General features: G+C 58.3%; 1 protein-coding gene across 1 annotated transcript in view; it reads right to left on the bottom strand.

Moving 5' to 3' along the window:
- LOC129134614 (lysine-specific demethylase 5C-like) overlaps positions 1-22,942 on the bottom strand; it is a 63,621-nt gene extending 40,679 nt beyond the window's left edge. The window contains 11 exon segments of the mRNA XM_077172550.1: positions 1,919-2,038; positions 2,123-2,285; positions 6,923-7,104; positions 9,525-9,683; positions 14,154-14,273; positions 17,544-17,702; positions 20,309-20,481; positions 22,334-22,372; positions 22,375-22,457; positions 22,555-22,688; positions 22,776-22,942. Coding sequence (XP_077028665.1) covers positions 1,919-2,038; positions 2,123-2,285; positions 6,923-7,104; positions 9,525-9,683; positions 14,154-14,273; positions 17,544-17,702; positions 20,309-20,481; positions 22,334-22,372; positions 22,375-22,457; positions 22,555-22,688; positions 22,776-22,940 — 1,497 coding nt within the window. The 5' untranslated portion in view covers positions 22,941-22,942.
- Positions 22,943-25,482: the final 2,540 nt, after the last annotated feature.

The raw sequence follows: 25,482 nt of genomic DNA, 5'->3' as shown, positions 1-25,482 counted from the left end.
CCTCCAAACACATTTTATGCCCCCAGAATTTTGGCTTCTCCTTTTCTTTTCTTTCCTCCTCCACCCTCAAATTTCGCCATTCCCCTGTAAATTTTTCTTCGCCCTCCTCCGCTTTTTTTGTTGATTCCCCCATGTATTCTCTGCCTCCCCAGGGACATTTTCTGCCCCCCCAGGTATTTCTTTTACCCCTTCAGGCACTTTCTATGCCCCTCCAAGCACATTTTATGCCTCCAGAATTTTGGCTTCTCCTTTTCTTTTCTTTCCTTCCTCCACCCTCAAATTTCGCTCTTTCCCCATAAATTTTTCTTCGCCCTCCTCCGTTTTTTTTGTTGACTCCCCCAGATATTCTGTGCCTCCCCAGGTTTATTTTTATGCCTCCCCAGGTATTTTCTATGCCCCTCCAAACACATTTTATGCCCCCAGAATTTTGGCTTCTCCTCTTCTTTTCCTTCCTTTCCCCACCCTCAAATTTTTCACCGTTCCCCCATAAATTTTTCTTCGCCCTCCTCCACTTTCTTTGTTGATTTTCCCATGTATTTTCTGCCTCCCCAGGTGAATTTTCTGCCCTCCCCAGGTATTTTTTCTTCCCCTTCAGCCACTTTTGTACCCCTCCAAGCACATTTTGTGCCCCACTCAATTTTGGCTTCTCCTTTCCTTTTCCTTCCTTTCTCCACCCTCAAATTTCCCCGTTTCCCTGTAAAGTTTTCTTTATCCTCCCCAATTTTGTTTTTTGATTCCCCCAGGTATTTCTCTGCCCCCTAGGCACTTTCTATGCCCCTCTAAGCACATTTCATGCCTCCAGAATTTTACCTTCTCCTCTTCTTTTCCTTCCTTTCCCCACCCTCAAATTTCCCCGTTCCCCCGTAAATTTTTCTTCGCCCTCCTCCGCTTTTTTTCTTGATTCCCCCATGTATTTTCTGCCTCCCCAGGGACATTTTCTGCCCCCCCAGGTATTTCTTTTACCCCTTCAGGTACTTTCTATGCCCCTCCAAACACATTTTATGCCTCCAGAATTTTACCTTCTCCTTTTCTTTTCCTCCCTCCTCCACCCTCAAATTTCCCCATTTCCCTCTTTGCACTCCCTTGTTTTTTTTGCTGATTCCCCCAGGTATTTCTCTGCCCCCAGGTATTTTCTATGCCCCTCCAAACACATTTCATGCCTCCATAATTTTACCTTCTCCTCTTCTTTTCCTTCCTTTCCCCACCCTCAAATTTCCCCGTTTCCCCATAAATTTTTCTTCGCCCTCCTCCGCTTTCTTCCTTGATTCCCCCATGTATTTTCTGCCTCCCCAGGTACATTTTCTACCCACTCAGGTCTATTTTCTGCCTCCCCAGGTATATTTTTCTGCCCCTCCAAGCACATTTTGTGTCCCCCTGAATTTTCTTTTCCTTCCTTTCTCCACCCTCAAATTTCCCCATTTCCCTCTTTGCACTCCCTGAGTTTTTTTGTTGATTCCCCCAGGTTTTTCTCTGCCTCCCCAGGTTTATTTTTATGCCTCCCCAGGTACTTTCTATGCCCCTCTAAGCACATTTCATGCCTCCAGAATTTTACCTTCTCCTTTCCTTTTCCTCCCTCCTCCCCCCTCAAATTTCCCCGTTCCCCCGTAAATTTTTCTTCGCCCTCCTCCGCTTTCCTCCTTGATTCCCCCATGTATTTTCTGCCTCCCCAGGTACATTTTCTACCCCCTCAGGTGTATTTTCTGCCTTCCCAGGTATATTTTTATGCCCCTCCAAGCACATTTTATGTCCCCCTGAATTTTCTTTTCCTTCCTTTCCCCACCCTCAAATTTCCCCGTTCCCCCGTAAATTTTTCTTTGCCCTCCTCCGCTTTCCTCCTTGATTCCCCCATGTATTTTCTGCCTCCCCAGGTACATTTTCTGCCCCTCCCAGGGTATTTTGGAGCCCCTCCCGAGCTCACCCAGTCAGCCGTGCAGAAGTTGACGGCCTCAGCAAAGTTGTAGCCCTGGTTGAAGCCGCTGTGGTAGGCGCGGGGGAAGGTGATGACGAACTCGCCTGCGCATTGGTTGGTCCGGACCACCTGGGGGCGCACCTGAGCTCAGCGCCGGCCTCGGGAGGGGGGGACAGGGCTGGGGACAGGGGATGGGGACAGCCCCAAACTCACGGGGACGCCGTGGGCCATGAGGGTGTTGGGGTTCATGAGGGTGACGAGCTGGTGCAGGAGGTCGGGCTGGCTCTCGAACAGCTCCGGCGTCAGCTTCTTCATCACCTCCTCCAGGTGCTCGGCCGCGAACGACGGGACCCCGTACCAGGTCTTGGGCTCGCCCCTGGGGGAGAGGGAGAGCCCAAAAACCTCCTTAGTGCATCCTAAAAACCTCCTCATCTCACCCCAAAAACCTCCTTATTACACCCCAAAAACCTCCTTATTCCATCCTAAAAACCTCCTTATTCTATCCTAAAAACCTCGTTATTCTATCTTAAAAACCTGCCTATTCCATCCTAAAAACCTCCTCATTCCACCCTAACAACCTCCTTATTCTATCCTAAAAGTTTCACCATCCCACCCCGTACCAGGTCTTGGGCTCGCCCCTGGGGTGAGGGAGAGCCCAAAAACCTCCTTAGTGCATCCTAAAAACCTCCTCATCTCACCCCAAAAACCTCCTTATTCTATCCCAAAAACCTCCTTATTCCATCCTTAAAACCTCCTTATTGCATCCTAAAAACCTCCTTGTTCTATCCTAAAAACCTTCTCATCCCACCCCAAAAACCTCCTTAGTCCACCCCAAAAACCTGCTCATCCCACCCCGTACCAGGTCTTGGGCTTGCCCCTGGGGGTGGGGGAGAGCCCAAAAACCTCCTTAGTCCAGCCTAAAAACCTCCCTATTCCACCCCAAAAACCTCCTTGTTCTATCATAAAAACCTCCTCATCTCACCCCAACAACCTCCTTATTCCATCCTAAAAACTTTCTCATCCCACCCCAAAAACTTCCTCATCTCACCCCAAAAACCTCCTTATTCTATCCTAAAAACCTCCCTATTCTATCCTAAAAACCTCCTTAGTCCAGCCTAAAAACCTCCCTATTCCATCCTAAAAACCTCCTCATCCCACCCCAAAAACCTCGTCACACCCCGTACCAGGTCTTGGGCTCGCCCCTGGGGTGAGGGACACCCCAAAAACCTCCTAATCCATCCTAAAAACCTCCTTATCCCACCCCAAAAAGCTCCTTAGTCCAGCCCAAAAACCTCCTTATTGCATCCTAAAAACTTCCTCATCCCACCCCAAAAACCTCCTTATTCTATCCCAAAAACCTCCTTAGTCCAGCCCAAAAACCTCCTAATCCATCCTAAAAACCTCCTCATCTCACCCCAAAAACCTCCTTATTACACCCCAAAAACCTCCTTAGTCCAGCCTAAAAACCTCCTTATTCTATCCCAAAAACCTCCTTATTCCATCCTAAAAACCTCCTTGTCCCACCCCAAAAACCTCCTCATCCCACCCCAACATACTTAGTCCATCCTAAAAATTTCATCATCCCACCCTGTACCAGGTCTTGGGCTCACCCCTGGGGGAGAGGGAGAGCCCAAAAACCTCCTTAGTCCAGCCTAAAAACCTCCTTAGTCCATCCTAAAAACCTCCTTAGTCCACCCCAAAAACCTCCTTATTCTATCATGAAAACCTCCTCGTCCCAGCCCAAAAACTTCCTCATCTCACCCCAAAAACCTCCTTATTCCATCCTAAAAACCTCCTTATTCTATCCCAAAAACCTCCTTAGTCCATCCTAAAAACCTCCTCATCCCACCCCAAAAACCTCCTTAGTCCAGCCTAAAAACCTTATCCCACCCCAAAAACCTCCTTATTGCATCCTAAAAACCTCCTTAGTCCATCCTAAAAACCTCCTCATCCCACCCCAAAAACCTCGTCACACCCCGTACCAGGTCTTGGGCTCGCCCCTGGGGTGAGGGACACCCCAAAAACCTCCTTAGTCCAGCCTAAAAACCTTCTGATCCAGCCTAAAAACCTCCTCATCCCATTCTGTACCGCCCCAAAAACCTCGTCCCATCCCGTACCAGGTCTTGGGCTCGCCCCTGGGGTGAGGGAGAGCCCAAAAACCTCCTTAGTCCAGCCTAAAAACCTCCTTATCCCACCCCAAAAATCTCGTCCCACCCCGTACCAGGTCTTGGGCTCTCCCCTGGGGTGAGGGACACCCCAAATCTGCTCCTCCTGACCCCCAAATACCCCACAAGCGCCCCCTGGATGCCCCAAACACCCCAAGGTCGCCCCCCCCGGACACCCAAAATCACCCCAAAGTCACTCCCCAAGTGCCCCAAACACCCCAAAGTTGCCCCCAAATGCCCCCCAGCCACCCCCTAAATGCCCCTAGACACCCCCAAATGCCCCAAAGTTGCCCCCAAATGCCCCCCAGCCACCCCCTAAATGCCCCTAGACACCCCCAAATGCCCCAAAGTTGCCCCCAAATGCCCCCCAGCCACCCCCTAAATGCCCCTAGACACCCCCAAATGCCCCAAAGTTGCCCCTAAATGCCCCCCAGACAGCCCCTAAATGCCCTAAAGTTGCCCCCTAAATGCCCCTAGACACCCCCTAAATGCCCCCCAGACACCCCCTAAATGCACAAAGTTGTCCCCAAATGCCCCCCAGACACCCCCAAAATTGCCCCCACATGCCCCAAAGTTGCCCCAAAGTTGCCCCCAAATGCCCCAAAGCTACCCCCAAATGCCCCAAAGTTGCCCCCAAATGCCCCCCAGACACCCCCAAATGCCCCGGGGTGCCCCGAATGCCCTGAAGTTGCCCCAAATGCCCCGAAGCTGCCCCAAATGCCCCAAAGTTGCCCCTCTGGCACCCCAGCCACCCCCTAAATGCCCCCCAGCCACTCCCCAAATGCCCCAAAGTTGCCCCAAATGCCCCAAAGTTGCCCCAAATGCCCCAAAGTTGCCCCTAAATGCCCCAAAGTTGCCCCCAAATGCCCCAAAAAGCCACAAAGCTGCCCCTAAATGCCCCCCAGACACCCCCTAAATGCCCCTGGGTGCCTCCAAATGCCCCAAAGTTGGCCCCGAAATTGCCCCCAAATGCCCTGAAGTTGCTCCAAATGCCCCAAAGTTGCCCCCAAATGTCCCCCAGACACCCCCGAAATTGCCCCCAAATGCCCCTGGGTGCCCCCAAATGCCCCTGGGTGTCCCCACATGCCCCCCAGCCACCCCCAAATGCTCCCCAGACACCCCCGAAATTGCCCCCAAATGCCCCGAAGTTGCCCCAAAGCTGCCCCAAATGCCCCGAAGTGGCCCCCAAATGCCCTGAAGTTGCCCCAAATGCCGCAAAGTTGCCCCCAAATGCCCCCCAGACACCCCCGAAATTGCCCCCAAATGCCCCAAATGCCCCAAAGTTGGCCCCGAAATTGCCCCCAAATGCCCCCCAGCCACCCCCAAATGCCCCAAAGTTGGCCCCGAAGTTGCCCCCAAATGCCCCAAAGTTGCCCCAAATGCCCCCCAGACATTCCCCAAATGCCCCAAAGTTGCCCCAAATGCCCCCCAGACACCCCCAAATGCCCCAAAGTTGGCCCCAAAGTGGCCCCAAATGCCCCCCAGACACCCCCAAAATTGCCCCCAAGTGCCCCAAAATTACCCCAAATGCCCTGAAGCTGCCCCTAAGTGTCCTCCAGACACCCCCCAAATGCCCCCCAGACACCCCCCAAATGCCCCTGGGTGTCCCCAAATGCCCCCCAGACACCCCCCAAATGCCCCCCAGACACCCCCGAAGTTGCCCCCAAATGCCCCAAAGCTGCCCCAAATTTGCCCCCAATGCCCCAAAGCTGCCCCCAAATGCCCCAAAGTTGCCCCTAAATGCTCCCCAGACACTCCCAAAATTGCCCCCAAATGCCCCAAAGTTGCCCCCAAATCCCCCGAAGCTGCCCCCAAATGCCCCTGGGTGCCCCCAACTGCCCCAAAGCTGCCCCCAAATGCCCCACAGACACCCCCAAAATTGCCCCCAAATGCCCCGAAGTCGCCCCCAAATGCCCCCCAGCCACCCCCAAATGCCCCGAAGTTGCCCCGAAGTTGCCCCAAATGCCCCAAAGTTGCCCCCAAATGCCCCCCAGACATTCCCCAAATGCCCCAAAGTTGCCCCAAATGCCCCCCAGACACCCCCAAATGCCCCAAAGTTGGCCCCAAAGTTGCCCCCAAATGCCCCGAAGTTGCCCCAAAGTTGCCCCAAATGCCCCTGGGTGCCCCCAAATGCCCCGAAGTTGCCCCAAATGCCCCCCAGCCACCCCCCAAATGCCCCGGGGTGCCCCGAATGCCCTGAAGTTGCCCCAAATGCCCCAAAGTGGCCCCCAAATGCTCCCCAGCCACCCCCCAAATGCCCCGAAGTTGCCCCTAAACGCCTCAAAGTTGCCCCAAATGCCCCAAAGTGGCCCCCAAATGCCCCCCAGACACCCCCCAAATGCCCCGAAGTTGCCCCCAAATGCCCCAAAGTTGCCCCTCTGGCACCCCAGCCACCCCCTAAATGCCCCCCAGCCACTCCCCAAATGCCCCTGGGTGCCCCCAAATGCCCCAAAGTTGCCCCCAAATGCCCCAGTTGCTCCCAAATGCCCCAAAGTTGCCCCCAAATGCCCCCCAGACACCCCCAAATGTCCCAAAGCCACCCCCAAATGCCCCCCAGACACCCCCGAAATGCCCCCCAGACACCCCCAAAATTGCCCCCACATGCCCCAAAGTTGCCCCCAAATGCCCTAAAGCTGCCCCAAATGCCCCAAAGCTGCCCCAAATGCCCCCCAGCCACCCCCAAATGCCCCCCAGACACCCCCGAAATGCCCCCCAGACACCCCCGAAATTGCCCCCCAAATGCCCCAAATTTGCCCCCAATGCCCCAAAGCTGCCCCAAATTTGCCCCCAATGCCCCAAAGTTGCCCCAAATGCCCCAAAGCAGCCCCAAATGCCCCTGGGTGCCCACCAGTGGAGGTAGTTGATGGAGTAGCTCCAGTGGTCCTCGATGTGCCAGCAGAAGGCTGAGAACACCATGCCCACGTAGAGCCAGGGCACCTTCATGCCCGAGATGTCGGCGTTGATGTGGCACAGCACCGACTGCTGCAGCACCGGCATCACGTTCAGGTTCCAGCCGCTGCCCGCGTACTCCTGGGGACACCGGGGGGGACAGGGTCACCCAGGGGAGGGGGACACACAGGGACAGACAGGGTCACCCAGGGGAGATGGGGACACTGAGGGGACATGGGGACAGCCAGGGGGACATGGGGACACTGAGGGGGACATGGGGACACTGAGGGGATGGGGACACTGAGGGGACATGGGGACACTGAGGGGACATGGGGACAGACAGGGGACATGGGGACAGCCAGGGGACATCCAGGGACAGGGTCACCCAGGGGACATGGGGACAGCCAGGGGGACATGGGGACACACAGGGACAGGGTCACCGGGGGACATGGGGACAGACAGGGGACATGGGGACACACAGGGGACATCCAGGGACAGGGTCACCGGGGGACATGGGGACATCCAGGGGACATGGGGACACACAGGGGACAGAGACACCCAGGGGACATGGGGACACACAGGGGACAGCGTCACCCAGGGGAGGGGGACAGACAAGGGACACCCAGGGATGGGGACACTCAGGGATGGGGACACTGGGGGGGACAGGGTCAACCAGGGGATATGGGGACAGCCAGGGGACACCCGGGGACACCCAGGGGACAGGGTCACCCAGGGGAGGGGGACACACAGGGGACACCCGGGACAGGGTCACCCAGGGGACATGGGGACACCCAGGGGACAGTGTCACCCAGGGGACATGGGGACACTGAGGGGACATGGGGACACTGAGGGGACAGGGACACCCAGGGGATGGGGACACACAGGGACAGACAGGGGACATGGGGACACTGAGGGGACATGGGGACACTGAGGGGATGGGGGCACCCAGGGGATGGGGACACCCAGGGGACATGGGGACAGCCAGGGGACATGGGGACACACAGGGACATGGGGACAGCCAGGGACAGGGTCACCAGGGGATAGGGGGACACACAGGGGGGACAGGGTCACCAGGGGATGGGGACACCCGGGACAGGGTCACCTAGGGGATGGGGACACCCAGGGGATGGGGACACCCAGGGAATGGGGACACCCAGGGAATGGGGACACCCAGGGGACAGGGTCACCGAGGGATGGATGGGGACACCCAGGGGACACAGGGACACCCAGGGATGGGGGACGGTGTCACCCAGGGGATGTCCCCACAGTGCCACCTCCTCCTCAGGGAAGGTGACACTGTCCCTGGCACTGCCCTTGGTGGGGTGACATAGTCCCTGGCAGTGTCCTCGCAGGGGAGGTGACAATGGTGACAATTTCCCCCTGGGGGAAGCGACGCTGTCCCCACTGTCCCACCTCCTCCTCAGGGAAGGTGACACTGTCCCTGTGGCAGTGCCCTGGGGGAGGTGACAATGCCCCAGGGGGAGGTGGCACTGTCCCCAATGTCCCCAGTGTCCCCAGCATCCCCAATGTCCCCAGTGTCCCCAGTGTCCCCAGCACCCCCAGTGTCCCAATGTCCCCACTGTCCCCATTGTCCCCACTGTCCTCAGTGTCCCCATTATCCCCAGTGTCCCCAATGTCCCCACTGTCCCCACTGTCCCCAGTGTCCCCAGCATCCCCAATGTCCCCAGTGTCCCCATTGTCCCCAATGTCCCCAGCATCCCCCATTGTCCCCATGTCCCCAGTGTCCCCAATGTCCCCAGCGTCCCCAACGTCCCCAATGTCCCAGTGTCCCCATTGTCCCCAGCACCCCCATTGTCCCCACTGTCCCCACTGTCCCCAATGTCCCCAGCGTCCCCAGCGTCCCCATTGTCCCCACTGTCCCCAGTGTCCCCATGTCCCAATGTTCCCCAGCATCCCCAGCATCCCCCAGCATCCCCACTGTCCCCATTGTCCCCACTGTCCCCACTGTCCCCAATGTCCCCAATGTCCCCACTGTCCCCACTGTCCCCAATGTCCCCAATGTCCCCACTGTCCCCATTGTCCCCATTGTCCCCAATGTCCCCACTGTCCCACTGTCCCCAGTGTCCCCAATGTCCCACTGTCCCCAATGTCCCCATTGTCCCCATTGTCCCCAGTGTCCCCATTATCCCCAGTGTCCCCAGTGTCCCCAATGTCCCCAGTGTCCCCAATGTCCCCATTGTCCCCATTGTCCCCAATGTCCCCACTGTCCCCCAGCGTCCCCATTGTCCCCACTGTCCCCAGTGTCCCCAATGTCCCCAATGTCCCCAGTGCTCCCAGTGTCCCCAGGGTCCCACGTTCCTCTGGGGGAAGGTGACACCATCCCTGTGGCAGTGCCCTGGGGGAGGTGGCACTGTCCCCACTGTCCCCAGTGTCCCCAGTGTCCCCAGCATCCCCATTGTCCCCACTGTCCCCATTGTCCCCAATGTCCCCAATGTCCCCATTGTCCCCACTAGTCCCCAGTGTCCCCAGCATCCCCAGCGTCCCCACTGTCCCCACTGTCCCCACTGTCCCAATGTCCCCACTGTCCCCATTGTCCCCACCTCCTCCTCGGGGGACAGGCGCCGTTTGCCATCGCGCACGGGGAAGCCGGAGCCGAACTCCTTGGAGTGGATGTCGGCGCCGTACTCCACGGTCACGTCCTCCTCGATGCTGTTCACCAGGCGCCAGAACTCCTTCTCCACCAGCTCCGTGGGCACCATCTGCGGGCAGGGGGCATCAGGAGGGGATTTGGGGGCATTTTGGGGGATTCTGGGGCATTTTGGGGGTTATTGGGGGGATTTTGGGGTTTTCTTGGGGGATTTTGGGGCTGGTCACCAGGTCTCAGAACTCCTCCTCCACCAGCTCCGTGGGCACCATCTGCGGGCGGGGGCATTTTGGGGCATTTGGGGGGGGATTTGGGGGCTTTTTTGGGGATTTGGGGGGCGTTTTGGGGGTTTTTTGGGGGGGTTTTGGGGGCCATTTTGAAGGGATTTTGGTGCTGGTTCACCAGGTGCCAGAACTCCTTCTCCACCAGCTCCGTGGGCACCATCTGCGGGCAGGGGGCGTCAGGAGGGGATTTGGGGGCTTTTGGGGAGATTTGGGGGCATTTTGTGGGGATTTGGGGGGATTCTGGGGCATTTTGGGGGGATTTGGGGGCATTTTGGGGTTTTCTTGGGGGATTTTGGAGCCAGTCACCAGGTACCAGAACTCCTTCTCCACCAACTCCGTGGGCACCATCTGCGGGCAGGGGGCATCAGGGGAGATTTGGGGGCATTTTGGGGGGATTTGGGGGCATTTTGGGGGTTTTTGGGGGGGTTTTGGGGGGCATTTTGAAGGGATTTTGGTGCTGGTCACCAGGTACCAGAACTCCTTCTCCACCAGCTGTGTAGGCACCGTCTGTGGGCAGGGGGCATCAGGAGGGGATTTGGGGGCATTTTGGGGGATTTGGGGGCATTTTGGGGGGATTCTGGGGCATTTTGGGGGAGGTTTGGGGGCTTTTTGGGAGGATTTGGGGGCATTTGGGGTTTCTTGGGGGATTTTGGAGCCGGTCACCAGGCACCAGAACTCCTCCTCCACCAGCTCCATGGGCACCATCTGCGGGCAGGGGGCATTTTGGGGCATTTGGGGGCATTTTGGGGGGATTTTGGGGCATTCTGGGGGGATTTGGGGGGATTTTGGGGCATTTTGGGGGTTTTTGGGGGGATTTTGGGGGGCATTTTGTGGGGATTTTGGGGCTGGTCACCAGGTGCCAGAACTCCTCCTCCACCAGCTCCGTGGGCACCATCTGCGGGCAGGGGGCATTTTGGGGGCATTTGGGGGCATTTTGGGGGGATTTTGGGGTTTTTGGGGGAGGTTTGGGGGCATTTTGAAAGGGATTTTGGTGCTGTTCACCAGGTACCAGAACTCCTTCTCCACCAGCTCCATGGGCACCATCTACGAGCAGGGGGCATCAGCAGGGGTTGGGGAAAGGATTTGGGGGCTTTTTGGGGTTTTTTGGGGAGATTTGGGGCATTTGGGGTTTTGGGGGGCATTCTGAAGGGATTTTTGGGCTGGTCACCAGGCGCCAGAACTCCTTCTCCACCAGCTCCGTGGGCACCATCTGTGGGCAGGGGGCGTCAGGATGGGGATGTGGGGACATTTTGGGGGGGATTTAGGTGCATTTTGGGGGGATTTGGGGGCATTTTTGGGGGGATTTGGGGGCATTTTGGGAGGATTTGGGGGCATTTTGGGGGTTTCTTGGGGGATTTTGGAGCCGGTCACCAGGCACCAGAACTCCTCCTCCACCAGCTCCATGGGCACCATCTGCGGGCAGGGGGCATTTTGGGGGCATTTGGGGCATTTTGGGGGGATTTTGGGGCATTTTGGGGGGATTTGGGGTTTCTGGGAGGATTTGGGGGCATTTTGGGGGGATTTGGGGGCATTTGGGGGGGGCATTTTAGGGGGATTTTGGAGCCGGTCACCAGGTACCAGAACTCCTCCTCCACCAGCTCCGTGGGCACCATCTGCGGGCAGGGGGTGTCAGGAGGGATTGGGAAGGATTTGGGGGCTTTTGTGGGGATTTGGGGGCATTTTGGGGGGATCTGGGGCATTTTGGGGGATTCTGGGGCATTTTGGGGGTTATTGGGGGGATTTTGGGGTTTTCTTGGGGGATTTAGGGGCTGGTCACCAGGTGCCAGAACTCCTTCTCCACCAGCTCCATGGGCACCATCTGCGGGCAGGGGGCATCAGGAGGGGATTTGGGGGCATTTTGGGGGGATTCTGGGGCACTTTAAGGGGATTTGGGGGGTATTTTGGGGGGATTTGGGGGCATTTTGGGGGTTTTGGGGGGCATTCTGAAGGGATTTTGGGGGCTGGTCACCAGGTGCCAGAACTCCTTCTCCACCAGCTCTGTGGGCACCATCTGCGGGCAGGGGGCGTCAGGAGGGGATTTGGGGGCATTTTGTGGGAATTCTGAGGCATTTTGGGGGATTTGGGGGCATTTTGGGGGGATTTGGGGGCATTTTGGGGTTTTCTTGGGGGATTTTGGAGCCGGTCACCAGGCACCAGAACTCCTCCTCCACCAGCTCTGTGGGCCCCATCAGCGGGCAGGGGCGTCAGGAGGGGTCAGGAAGGGATTTGGGGGAGCCAAGGATCTTCAAGGGGTCCTGGATGATTTTAGGGGTGTCTGGGGGAGACCTGGAGGGGTTTTGGGGGGTATCCAGGCAGGTTTTGGTGGGGCTCAGATTGAGGGGAACATTGGAGCAGTCAGCCTTGAAGGCATCACCCCATGTACCCAAAGGGAGAGGAGCTCAGGGAGTCTGGGGGGCTCAGGAGAGCCTGGGGAGGCTTTTGGGGGGATCCAGGGGAGTTCTGGGGTATCCAGGGGGTTCTGGGGGGATCCAGGGGGTTCTGGGGAGATCCAGGGGGTTTTGGGGGATCCAGGCAGGTTTTTGGGTATCCAGGCAGGTTTTGGGGGGCTCACATGGATGGGCACACTGAACTAACCAGCCTTGAAGGCATCACCCATGACCCCAAAGGGAGGGGAGCCCAAGGGAGTCTGGGGGGCTCAGGAGAGTCTGGGAGGTTTTGGGGGGACCCAGGGAATGTTTTTTGGGGTCCGAGGGGGTTTTGGGGGGGTATCCAGGCAGGTTTTGGGGGGCTCAGATTGAGGGGAACATTGGAGCAGTCAGCCTTGAAGGCCTCACCCATGTCCCCAAAGGGAGGGGAGCTCAGGGGAGTCTGGGGGGCTCAGGGGAACCTGGGAGGTTTTGGGGAGACCTGGGGAGGTTTGGGGGGTTCCAGGGGGTTTTTGGGGGTGTTCCAGGCAGGTTTTGGGGTGCTCACATGGACGGGCATTGTTGAAGCAGTCAGCCTTGAAGGCCTCACCCATGTACCCAAAGGGGAGAGGAGCTCAGGGGAGTCTGGGGGGCTCAGGAGAGCCTGGGAGGCTTTTGGGGTCCGGGGGAGTTCTGGGGGGATCCAGGGGTTCTGGGGGGATCCAGGAGGTTCTGGGGGGTATCCAGGGGTTTTGGGGGGTATCCAGGCGGGTTTTGGGGGGCTCACATGGACGGGCACACTGAACTAATCAGCCTTGAAGGCCTCACCCATGTCCCCAAAGGGAGGGGAGCCCAATGGAGTCTGGGGGGGCTCAGGGGAGCCTGGGAGGTTTTGGGAGACCCGGGGAGGTTTGGGGGTATCCAGGGGGGTTTTGGGGGGTATCCATGTGGGTTTTGGGGGGCTCAGATTGAGGGGAACATTGGAGCAGTCGGCCTTGAAGGCATCACCCCACCTCCCCAAAAGGAGGGGAGCTCAGGGACTCTGGGGGGCTCAGGGGAACCTGGGAGGTTTTGGGGGGATCCAGGGGGGTTTTGGGGGGATCCAGGGGGTTCTGGGGGGATCCAGGCAGGTTTTGGGGGGCTCACATGCACGGGCACACTGAACTAATCAGCCTTGAAGGCATCACCCATGTCCCAAAGGGAGAGGAGCCCAATGGAGTCTGGGGGGCTCAGGGGAGTCTGGAGGTTTTGGGGACCCAGGGATATTTTTGGGGTCCGGGGGAGTTTTGGGGGTTCCAGGGAGTTTTGGGGCGTATCCAGGCAGGTTTTGGGGTGCTCACATGGACAGGCATGTTGAAGCAGTCACCCTTGAAGGCATCACCCATGACCCCAAAGGGAGAGGAGCTCAGGGGAGTCTGGGGGGCTCAGGGAGCCTGGGAGGTTTTTGGGGGATCCAGGGGTTCTGGGGGGATCCAGGGGGTTCTGGGGGGATCCAGGGGGTTCTGGGGGTATCCAGGGGGGTTTTGGGGTATCCAGGGGGTTTTGGGGGGATCCAGGCAGGTTTTGGGGGGGCTCACATGCACGGGCACACTGAACTAATCAGCCTTGAAGGCTCACCCATGTCCCCAAAGGGAGAAGGAGCCCAAGGGAGTCTGGGAGGTTTTGGGGATATCCAGGGGGTTTTGGGGGGTACCCAGGGGGTTTTGGGAGTCCCGGGGGGATTTTGGGGTGCTCACATGGACGGGCACACTGAACTAATCAGCCTTGAAGGCCTCACCCATGTCCCCAAAGGGAGGGGAGCCCAAGGGAGTCTGGGGGGCTCAGGAGAGTCTGGGGGGTTTTGGGGGCATCCAGGGGGGGTTCTGGGGTATCCAGGGGGTTCTGGGGAGATCCAGGCGGGTTTTGGGGGATCCAGGCAGGTTTTGGGGGGCTCACATGGACGGGCATGTTGAAGTAGTCGGCCTTGAAGGCGTCGGCCATCTCCCCAAAGCTCTGCAGCGTGTACTCCCGCGTGGCCTGCTCGAAACAAACGCCTCCGGGGGGCCGCTTGCACTCCTGGGGGGACACCGGGGACATCAGGGGGGCTTGGGGACACTGGGAGGGCGTCACTGGGGACACTGGGAGGGGTCACTGGGGACACTGGGAGGGGTCAAAGGGCTTGGGGACACTGGGAGGGGTCACTGGGGACACCGGGAGAGGGACACTGGGGGACACTGGGAGGGGTCAAAGGGCTTGGGGACACTGGGACGAGGTCACTGGGGACACTGGGAGGGGTCAAAGGGCTTGGGGACACTGGGAGAGGTCATTGGGGACACTGGGAGGGGTCACTGGGACACTGGGAGGGGTCAAAGGGCTTGGGGGACACCAGGGGGAGTCAGGGGACAGCAGGAAAGGGTCAGGGGACACAAGGAAAGGGTCAGGGGACACAAGGAGGGGGCAGGGGACACAAGGAGGGCTCACTGGGGACACCAGGGGTCAGGGGGTTTGGGGACACTGGGAGCGGTCACTGGGACACTGGGAGGGGTCAGGGGACACCAGGAGGGGTCACTGGGGACACTGGGGATCAGGGGGACTTGGGGACACCAGGAAAGGGTCAGGGGACACAAGGAGGGGTCAGGGGGCTTGGGGACTCTGGGAGTGGTCACTGGGGACACCAGGAAAGGGTCAGGGGACATTAGGAGGGGTCAGGGGGCTTGGGGACACTGGGAGGAGTCATTGGGACAGCTCCAGGTACTTGGGGACCCCCACAGAAAGCAGCTCAGGGGGTCCCTAACCCCACAGATCAGGGGGTCCCCAGCCCCACACATCAGGGGGTCTCTAAACCCCACAGATCAGGGGGTCCCAACCCCACAGGTCAGGGTGACCCTAACCCCACAGATCAGGGGATCCCCAGCCCCACAAACAGACCCGGATGGATCTGGGAGCCCCCACCCCACACATCAGAGGAACTCAGAGGCCCCTGAAAGCCAGGACAGCACCCAAGGGGGGGTCTGGTTCCAGTCCCACAGATCAGGGGGTCCCCAACCCCACACATCAGGGTGACCCCTAAACCCACAGATGGGTGTCCCTAACCCCACAGATCAGGGGGTCCCAACCCCACAGATCAGGGGGTCCCAGCCCCACAAACAGACCTGGATGGAATCTGGGAGCCCCCATCCTTCAATCACACCCAGACCCCCCTCAGAGCACAGGACAGCACCCAAGGGGAGTCTGGTCCCAACCCCACAGGGGTCCCTAAAGATCAGGGGGTCCCTAAACCCCAGATCAGGATGACCCTAAACCCACACATGGGTGTCCCCAGCCCCACAAACAGACCTGGATGGGATCTGGGAGCCCCCACCCCACACAATCAGACCCAGATCCCCCCCTCACAGAACAGCACCCAATGGGAGATGATTGCCAGCCCCACAGATCAGGGGGTCCCTAACCCCACACATCAGGGTGGTGTCCTAAACCCACACATTCAGAGGGTCCTTAAACCCACACATCAGGGTGTCCCAAGCCCCACAACAGCCCCGGATGTGATCTGGGACCCCCCACCCCACAAATCACACCCAGATCCCCTCACAGCACAGCACAGCACCCAATGGGAGGAGATTCCCAGCCCCACTCTGGGGTGACCCTAACCCCACAGATCAGGGTGACCCTAAACCCAGAGATGGGGGTCCCCAACCCACAGCTCAGGGTGACCCTAACCCCACACATCAGGGGGTCCCCACCCCACAGATCACACCCAGACCCCTCCCCTCACAGCACAGCACCCAACGGGAGCTGATTCCCCGCCCCACCCGTGGTGTCCCCAGGCTGTCCCCAGGGTGTCCCCAGGGTGTCCCCGCGGTGTCCCCAGGATGTCCCCGGGATGTCCCTGCGGTGTCCCCAGGGTGTCCCCAGGGTGTCCCCGCGGTGTCCCAGGGTGTCCCAGGGTGTCCCCGCGGTGTCCCCAGGGTGTCCCAGGATGTCCCCAGGGTGTCCCCAGGGTGTCCCCGGGGTGTCCCCAGGGTGTCCCCAGGGTGTCCCAGGATGTCCCCGCGGTGTCCCCGGGGTGTCCCCGGGGTGTCCCCGGGGTGTCCCAGGATGTCCCCAGGGTGTCCCTGCGGTGTCCCCAGGGTGTCCCTGCGGTGTCCCGGGGTGTCCCCAGGGTGTCCCAGGGTGTCCCCGCGGTGTCCCCAGGGTGTCCCCGGGGTGTCCCCACGGTGTCCCCGCGGTGTCCCCGCAGTGTCCCAGGGTGTCCCAGGGTTGTCCCCAGGATGTCCCCAGGGTTGTCCCAGGATGTCCCCGGGAAGTCCCCAGGGTGTCCCCAGGATGTCCCCGGGAAGTCCCCCAGGGTGTCCCCAGGATGTCCCAGGATGTCCCCAGGGTGTCTCCGCGGTGTCCCCAGGGTGTCCCCGCGGTGTCCCCGGGGTGTCCCTGCAGTGTCCCAGGGTGTCCCCAGGGTGTCCCCGCGGTGTCCCCAGGGTGTCCCCGGGTGTCCCCAGGGTGTCCCCGTGGTGTCCCCAGGGTGTCCCCGTGGTGTCCCCAGGGTGTCCCAGGGTGTCCCCAGGGTGTCCCAGGGTGTCCCCAGGGTGTCCCCAGGGTGTCCCCAGGGTGTCCCAGGATGTCCCCGCGGTGGCCCCAGGGTGCCCCAGGGTGTCCCCAGGGTGTCCCCGGGGTGTCCCCGCGGTGTCCCCAGAGTGTCCCCGGGGTGTCCCCGGGGTGTCCCCGCAGTGTCCCCAGGGTGTCCCCGGGGTGTCCCCGCGGTGTCCCCAGGGTGTCCCCAGAGTGTCCCCAGGGTGTCCCCAGGGTGTCCCCGCGGTGTCCCCAGGGTGTCCCCGCGGTGTCCCAGGATGTCCCCAGGGTGTCCCTAGGGTGTCCCCGGGCTGTCCCCGCGGTGTCCCCAGGGTGTCCCCCGCGGTGTCCCCAGGGTGTCCCAGTATGTCCCCAGGGTGTCCCTGCGGTGTCCCCAGGGTGTCCCAGGATGTCCCCGGGATGTCCCCGTGGTGTCCCCAGGGTGTCCCCAGGGTGTCCCCAGGGTGTCCCTGCGGTGTCCCCAGGGTGTCCCAGGAATGTCCCCGCGGTGTCCCCAGGATGTCCCCGGGGTGTCCCCAGGGTGTCCCCAGGATGTCCCCAGGGTGTCCCAGGGTGTCCCCACGGGTTGTCCCAGGGCGTCCCCGCAGTGTCCCCGGGGTGTCCCCGCGGTGTCCCAGGCTGTCCCCAGGGTGTCCCAGGCTGTCCCCAGGATGTCCCCGCGGTGTCCCCGGGGTGTCCCAGGATGTCCCCAGGGTGTCCCCGCGGTGTCCCCAGGGTGTCCCAGGGTGTCCCCGCGGTGTCCCCAGGGTGTCCCCTCACCGCCATGACGCATTTGGGGCAGCGCCAGATGCCCTTGGGGATCTCGGGCAGGGGTGGCAGCAGGCAGAAGATGTGGTAGTTGTCATCGCAGCCGTCACACAGCAGCAGCTTGTCGTCCTCGTCACCGCGCGAGCAGATGCGGCACACGTAGGAATCCACCTGGAAAAGGCCGGGAAAAGGGGATTTGGGGCTTTTGGGATGGAATTTTTGACCTAATTTAAACCCAAATAAATTGGATTTATGGGGGTATTTTAGGTTATTTGGTGGGGGTGTGCTGTTGGTTTTGGGCTGGTTTGGGGGATATTTAAATTCAATTTTTTAATTTTAATTTTAATTTGGGGGAGTAAAGAGAGATGGGGTAGAAATAGGTCAAGGGAAAAATTGAATGGAATTAAAATTGAATGGAATTGAAATTGAATGGAATTGAAATTGAATGGAATTAAAATTGAATGGAATTAAAATTGAATTAAAATTGAATCGAATTAAAATTGAACGGAATTGAAATTGAATCGAATTGAAATTGAATGGAATTGAAATTTAGAATTTCAACTGGGAGAGGGTCCGCTAAAAAAAACAGCCCTAAAAACTGAAAAAAAACCCAAAAAAACCCCAAAAAATCCCAAAAAACCCCCAAAAAACCCAAAAAACCCCCCCAAAAAAACCCCAAAAAACAAAAAAAAAACCAAAAAAAATCCCCCAAAAAAACCCCAAAAAACCCCCAAAAACCCCTCAAAACCCCCCAAAAAAAAAACCCCAATAAAAGCCCACCCCAAGCCCCCTAACCCTGTGGGATTTGGGGTTCCCCACACCCGGTGACCCCCACTCACGAACTGGCTGCTGCTGTGGCTGCGGCGCAGCCTCATCGTCATCTTGGTGAACCCAAAAAAACAAAACGCCCCCCCAAAAAACCCCAAACCAAAAAAAAAAACCCCAAAAAAACCTTCAAAAAATCTCCCAAAAAAACGACTAAAAAACCCGAAAAAATGAAAAAAAAAAACCCAAAAATGCAAAAAAAACCCCAAAAAAACCCCCAAAAACGACTAAAAAACCACCAAAAGACCCCAAAAAAACCCCAAAAAAAAAAAAAAAACCCAGAAAAGCCCCAAAAAAACCCCAGAAAAGCAAAAAAAAAACCAAAAAAAACCCTCCAAAAAACCCCAAAAAATGACTAAAAAACCACCAAATGACCCAAAAAAACCCCCAAAAAAAGCCAAAAAAAACCCCAAAAAAAAACGACTAAAAACCCCCAAAAAAACGACTAAAAAACCCCCAAAAAATGAAAAAAAAAACCCCAAAAATGCAAAAAAAAACCCAAAAAAAAACCCCAAACCTCCCCCCCAACAAAACCCCAATAAAAGCCCACCCCAAGCCCCCTAACCCTGTGGGGATTTGGGGTTCCCCACCCCGGTGACCCCCCACTCACGAACTGGCTGCTGCTGTGGCTGCGGCGCAGCCTCATCGTCATCTTGGTGAACCCAAAAAAACAAAACGCCCCCCAAAAAACCCAAACCAAAAAAAAACCCAAAAAAACCTTCAAAAAACCTCCCAAAAAAAAAAACCCAAAAAACCCCAAAAAAACGACTAAAAAACCCCCAAAAGACCCCCAAAAAACCCCAAAAAACCAAAAAAAAAACCCCATAAAAGCCCCAAAAAACCTCCAGAAAAGCAAAAAAAAACCAAAAAAAAACCCCCCAAAAAACCCCAAAAAAACGACTAAAAAACCACCAAATGACCCAAAAAAACCCCAAAAAAAGCCAAAAAAAACCCCAAAAAAAACCCAAAAAACAACTAAAAACCACCAAAAGACCCAAAAAAAAAAAAACAAAAAAACCCCAAAAAAACCTCAAAACCCCCCCAAAAAAAAACCCCCAATAAAAGCCCACCCCAGGCCCCCTAACCCTGCGGGGATTTGGGGTTCCCCATCCCGGTGACCCCCACTCACGAACTGGCTGCTGCTGTGGCTGCGGCGCAGCCTCATCGTCATCTTGGTGAACCCAAAAAAACAAAACGCCCCCCCCAAAAAACCCGAACCAAAAAAAAAAACCCCAAAAAACCTTCAAAAAACCTCCCAAAAAAACCCCAAAAAAACGACTAAAAAACCCCCCAAAAATGCAAAAAAAAAACTCAAAAAAACCCAAAAAACCCAAAAAAAACCCCCAAAAAAACCCCAAAAACCCAAAAAACCCCAAAAAAAACCCCCAAAAAAACCCCAAAAAACCCAAAAACCCCCAAAAAAACGACTAAAAAACCCCCAAAAAATGCAAAAAAACCCCCCAAAAATGCAAAAAAAACCCTAAAAAAAACCAAAAAAAAAACCAAAAAATCTAAAAAAAACCCAAAAAAACACAGAAAAAACCCCCAAAAAACCCAAAAAAACAAAACACCCCCCCAAAAAACCCAACAAAAAAAAAAACCCCAAAAAAACCTTCCAAAAACCTCCCAAAAAAACGACTAAAAAACCCCCAAAAAATGCAAAAAAAAACCCCCAAAAACCCAAAAAAAAACCCAAAAAAAAACCCAAAAAAACCAAAAAAAACCCCAAAAAGCGACTAAAAAAACCCCAAAAAAGCAAAAAAAAAAACCCAAAAAAACCCCCCAAAAAAACCCAAAAAACCAAAAAACCCCCAAAAAAACGACTAAAAAACCCCCAAAAAATGCAAAAAAACCCCCCAAAAAAAACCCCAAAAAAACCCCAATAAAAGCCCACCCCAAGCCCCTAACCCTGTGGGGATTTGGGGTTCCCCACCCCGGTGACCCCCACTCACGAACTGGCTGCTGCTGTGGCTGCGGCGCAGCCTCATCGTCATCTTGGTGCAGGGCTCGGGGCTGTGGCGCAGCTCCTCCCGAGCCCCCCCTGGGGATATCGGGGACCCCCGGGGCTCCCCCGGAGGCTCCTCCTTCACCACCACCGTGGGGGGACACTCGGGGCCGTCCTTGTCTGCAGGGAGGGGGGAATGGGGTTATTGGGGGGGTTGGGGGGTACTGGGGGGTTTGGGGGTCATAGAATAATTGGGGGGTACTGGGGGGTTTGGGGGTAGCTGGGGAATTGGGGGTAGCTGGGGAATTGGGGGGTGCTGGGGGATTGCGGGGTGCTGGGGGGTTTGGGGTAACAGAACAATTGGGGGGGTACTGGGGGGTTTTGAGGGTAGCAGGGAAATTGGGGGTAGCTGGGGAATTGGGGGGTACTGAGAGGTTGGGGGGTAAAAACAATTGGGGGTTACTGGGGAGATTTGGGGGGTAACAGAACAACTGGGGGGTAGCAGAACAATTGGGGGGGTAGCAGGACAATTGGGGGGTACTGAGAGATTGGGGGGGTACTGGGGGGTTTGGGGCTCACAGAACAATTATGGGGTAGCAGGACAATTGGGGGTTACCAAGAGATTGGGGGGTACTGGGAGATTGGGGGTTTGCAGGACAATTGGGGGCTACTGGGGGTTTGGGGGTAGCAGGAAAATTGGGGGTAATGGGGATTGGGGGTACTGGGGGGTTTGGGGGTAACAGAACAATTGGGGGGTTGGGGGGGTACTGGGAGATTTGGGGGTCAGAGAACAATTGGGGGGTACTGACAGGTTTGGGGTTTGGGGGGTAGCTGGGTAATTGGGGGTGATGGGGGATTGGGGGGTGCTGGGAGGTTTGGGGTCACAGAACAAGTGGAGGGTGCTGGGGGGTTTGGGGGGTAGCAGGAAAATTGGGGGTATTGGGAGATTGGGGGGTACTGGGGGGTTGGGGGTAGCAGGAAAATTGGGGGGTAGCAGGGAAATTGGGGTTAACAGAACAATTGGGGGGTATTGGCAGATTTAGGGGTTACTGGGGGGGTGGGGGGTAGCTGGGTAATTGGGGATGATGGGGGATTAGGGGGTGCTGGGAGGTTTGGGGGGTAGCAGGGTAATTGGGGGGTAATGGGGGATTGGGGGGTAATGGGGGGTTGGGGGGTGCTGGGGGGTTTGGGGGTCACAGAACAATTGAGGGGTACTGAGAGGTTTGGGGGTTTGGGGGGGTAGCAGGACAATTGGGGGGTATTGGGAGATTGGGGATTACTGGGGGGGTTTGGGGGTAGCAGGGAAATTGGGGTGGTGGGGGGTGGGGGGTGCTGGGGGATTGGGGGTTACTGGGGTTTGGGGGGTACTGGGGGGTTTGGGGTTAGCAGGGTAATTGGGGGGTACAGAACAATTGGGGGGTACTGGGCGGGTTTGGGGGGTACTGGGAGATTGGGGGGTCACAGAACAATTGGGGGTTACTGGGGGGTTTGGGGTAGCAGGGAAATTGGGGGGGTAATGGGGGATTGGGGGTTACTTGGGGGTTTGGGGGTAGCAGGACAGTTGGGGGGGTACTGAGAGGTTTGGGGGTTTTGGGGGGTAGCAGGATAATTGGGGGGTAGCAGGATAATTGGGGGTACTGGGAGGTTTGGGGGTCACAGAACAATTGGGGGGTGCTGAGAGATTTGGGGGTAGCAGGATGGGGATTGGGGTAATGGGGGATTGGGGTTACGGGGGGGTTTGGGGGTAGCAGGGAAATTGGGGGGTGCTGGGGGATTGCGGGGTGCTGGGAGATTGGGGGGTGCTGGGGGGGTTTGGGGTAACAGAACAATTGGGGGTGCTGGGGGGTTTGGGGGTAGCAGGGTAATTGGGGGGTAATGGGGGATTGCGGGTGCTGGGAGATTGGGGGGTGCTGGGGGGTACGCCAGAATTTAAAACCAAAATACCCAAAAAACCCACAGAGGCTCCCAGAAAGATTTAAGAGGTCCCAACAACCCCTGCACCCCAAGATAAGGAGGGGGGGTCCCCCAATACCTTTCTTCCTCATGGTCTTATCCTTGGCCACCAGCCCAACCCCAACATTTTGGGCCCGGCCCCATAAATCTGCAGCTTCTTCAGCTCGGGGTTCTTCTCGATGTCCTCCTCGGTGGGCTCGGGCCTGTGGGACAGCGGCGTCAGGGGGGGATTTGGGGATCCCAAAATGGAGATTTAGGGGTGCCAAAGGGGGGGTTCAGGAGGCTTTAGGGGTGCCCACCTCCTGCTGCAGGCGCTTGGCACGCCGGCCGTAGCTGTTGAACTTGGAGGGCTGCACGGACTGGCGCAGGGGGATGCTGTGGGGTTTGTACTCCCTGTCCTTCTCCTCGCTCTCGAAGGGCCGCGCGTGGCACTGCTGGAGGGACAGGATGAGGGGACACCTCAGCGTGGTTTGGGGTGCCCCCAAAAGCTTTCTTGCCCCCCAAAAAAGCCCTGCACTCACCACCAGGTTGGCCCCAGACTGGTACATCTCGTAGGGTAGATGATGCGCTCGTAGTGCGCCCGCAGCAAGGAGCCGATGTTCTTGCCCGAGGGGTACGAGAGGCGCTGGGCAACCCGCGCCCCACCGGCGATCCTTGCAGATGGCCTCGTAGCCACCCTCCTCCATCACCACCTGGGAGGGGACAGAGTGCTTGGGGACAGCCCAGGGACAGCCCAGGACAGCCAGGGACAGCCCAGAGTGACCCAGGGACAGCCCGGGACAGCCACAGCCACCCGCGCCCACCGGCGATCCTTGCAGATGGCCTCGTAGCCACCTCCCTCCATCACCACCTGGTAGGGGACAGAGTGCTCAGGGACAGCCCAGGGACACACAGGGACAGCCAGGGACAGCCAGGGACAGCCAGGGACAGCCCAGAGTGACCCAGGGACAGCCAGGGACAGCCCAGAGTGACCAGGGACAGCTGGGGACAGCCCCGGTCCTTGCAGATGGCCTCGGAGCCACCCTCCTCCATCACCACCTGGGAGGGGACAGAGTGCTCAGGGACAGCCCAGGGACACACAGGGACAGCCCAGAGTGACCCAGGACAGCCCAGGGACAGCCAGGGACAGCCCTGGTCCTTGCAGATGGCCTCGTAGCCACCCTCCTCCATCACCACCTGGGAGGGGACAGAGTGCTCAGGGACAGCCCAGGGACACACAGGGACACACAGGGACAGCCAGGGACAGCCCAGAGTGACCCAGGGACAGCCAGGGACAGCCAGGGACAGCCCAGAGTGACCCAGGGACAGCCGGGGACAGCCCAGGGACAGCCAGGGACAGCCACAGCCACCATCGGTCCTTGCAGGTGGCCTCGTAGCCACCCTCCTCCATCACCACCTGGGAGGGGACAGAGTGCTCAGGGACAGCCCAGGGACAGCCAGGGACAGCCCAGAGTGACCCAGGGACACACAGGGACAGCCCAGAGTGACCCAGGGACAGCCCAGAGTCACCCAGGGACAGCCCTGGTCCTTGCAGGTGGCCTCACAGCCACCCTCCTCCATCACCACCTGGGAGGGGACAGAGTGCTCAGGGACAGCCCAGGGACAGCCAGGGACAGCCCAGAGTGACCCAGGGACAGCCAGGGACAGCCCAGTGACCCAGGGACAGCCCAGAGTGACCCAGGGACAGCCAGAGCCACCGACAGCCACCATCAGTCCTTGCAGATGGCCTCACAGCCACCCTCCTCCATCACCACCTGGGAGGGGACACAGCGCTTGGGGACAGCCCAGGGACAGCCCCAGCCAGGCCCAGGGACAGCCCAGGGACAGCCCAGGGACAGCCCAGGGACAGCCCAGGGACAGCCAGGGACAGCCCAGAGTGACCCAGGGACAGCCAGAGCCACCCACAGCCACCATCAGTCCTTGCAGATGGCCTCACAGCCACCCTCCTCCATCACCACCTGGGAGGGGACAGAGTGCTTGGGGACAGGGACAGCCCAGAGTGACCCAGGGACACCCAGGGACAGCCGGGGACAGCCAGGGACAAGCCGGAGCCACCCACAGCCCACCATCGGTCTTGCAGATGGCCTCGTAGCCACCCTCCTCCATCACCACCTGGAGGGGACACAGTGCTTGGGGACAGCTGGGGACAGCCAGGGACTGCCCAGAGTGACCCAGGGACACCCAGGGACAGCCCAGAGTGACCCAGGACACCCAGGGACAGCCCAGAGTGACCCAGGGACAGCCAGAGCCACCACAGCCACCATCGATCCTTGCAGATGCCTCATAGCCACCCTCCTCCATCACCACCTGGGAGGGGACACGGTGCTCAGGGACACACAGGGACACACAGGGACACACAGGGACACACAGGACAGCCCAGAGTGACCCAGGACACCCAGAGACACCCAGAGGCCAGAGCCAGCCAGGGACACCAAGGCCACTGCCAGTTCTTGCAGGTGGCCTCACAGCCACCCTCCTCCATCACCACCTGAGAGGGGACACAGCGCTTGGGGACAGCTGGGGACAGCCAGGGATACCCCAGGGACAGCTGGGGACAGCCAGGGACACCCAGGACAGCCCCGGTCCTTGCAGGTGGCCTCAGAGCCACCCTCCTCTGTCACCACCCATGAGGGGACACTGTGCTCGGGACAGCCCAGGGACAGCCAGGGCCACCTGAGAGCCACCTGTGCCCATGGGTGACACTTGTGCCTCCTCTCCTCCATCACCAGCACTGAGAACCCCAGAACTGGGCACAGTCCCCCCTAAATGGGGACAGCACCCCCTAAATGAGGACAGCACCCCCTAAATGGGCACAGCACCCCATAAATGGGGACAGCACCCCCTAAATGGGCACAGCACCCCCTAAAGGGGCACAGCACCCCATAAATGGGGACAGCACCCCCTAAAGGGGCACAGCACCCCCTGAGTGGGCACAGCACCCCATAAATGGGGACAGCACCCCCTAAATGAGGACAGCACCCCCTGGGTGGGGACAGCACCCCATAAATGGGGACCCCATAAATGGGGACAGCACCCCCCTGAATGGGGACAGCACCCATAAATGGGGGCAGCACCCCCTAAATGGGGATAGCACCCCATAAATGGGGACCCCATAAATGGGGACAGCACCCCCCTAAATGGGGACCCCATAAATGGGGACAGCAACCCCCTAAATGGGGACAGCACCCCCTAAATGGGGACAATGAACTCCTCTAAAACCAAACATTT

Source organism: Agelaius phoeniceus, chromosome 38 (genome assembly GCF_051311805.1).
Source record: "Agelaius phoeniceus isolate bAgePho1 chromosome 38, bAgePho1.hap1, whole genome shotgun sequence".
Classification (NCBI taxonomy): Eukaryota; Metazoa; Chordata; class Aves; order Passeriformes; family Icteridae; genus Agelaius; species Agelaius phoeniceus.
The sequence above is the reverse complement of the archived record's forward strand: the minus strand, read 5'-3'. Positions and strand labels throughout refer to the sequence as shown.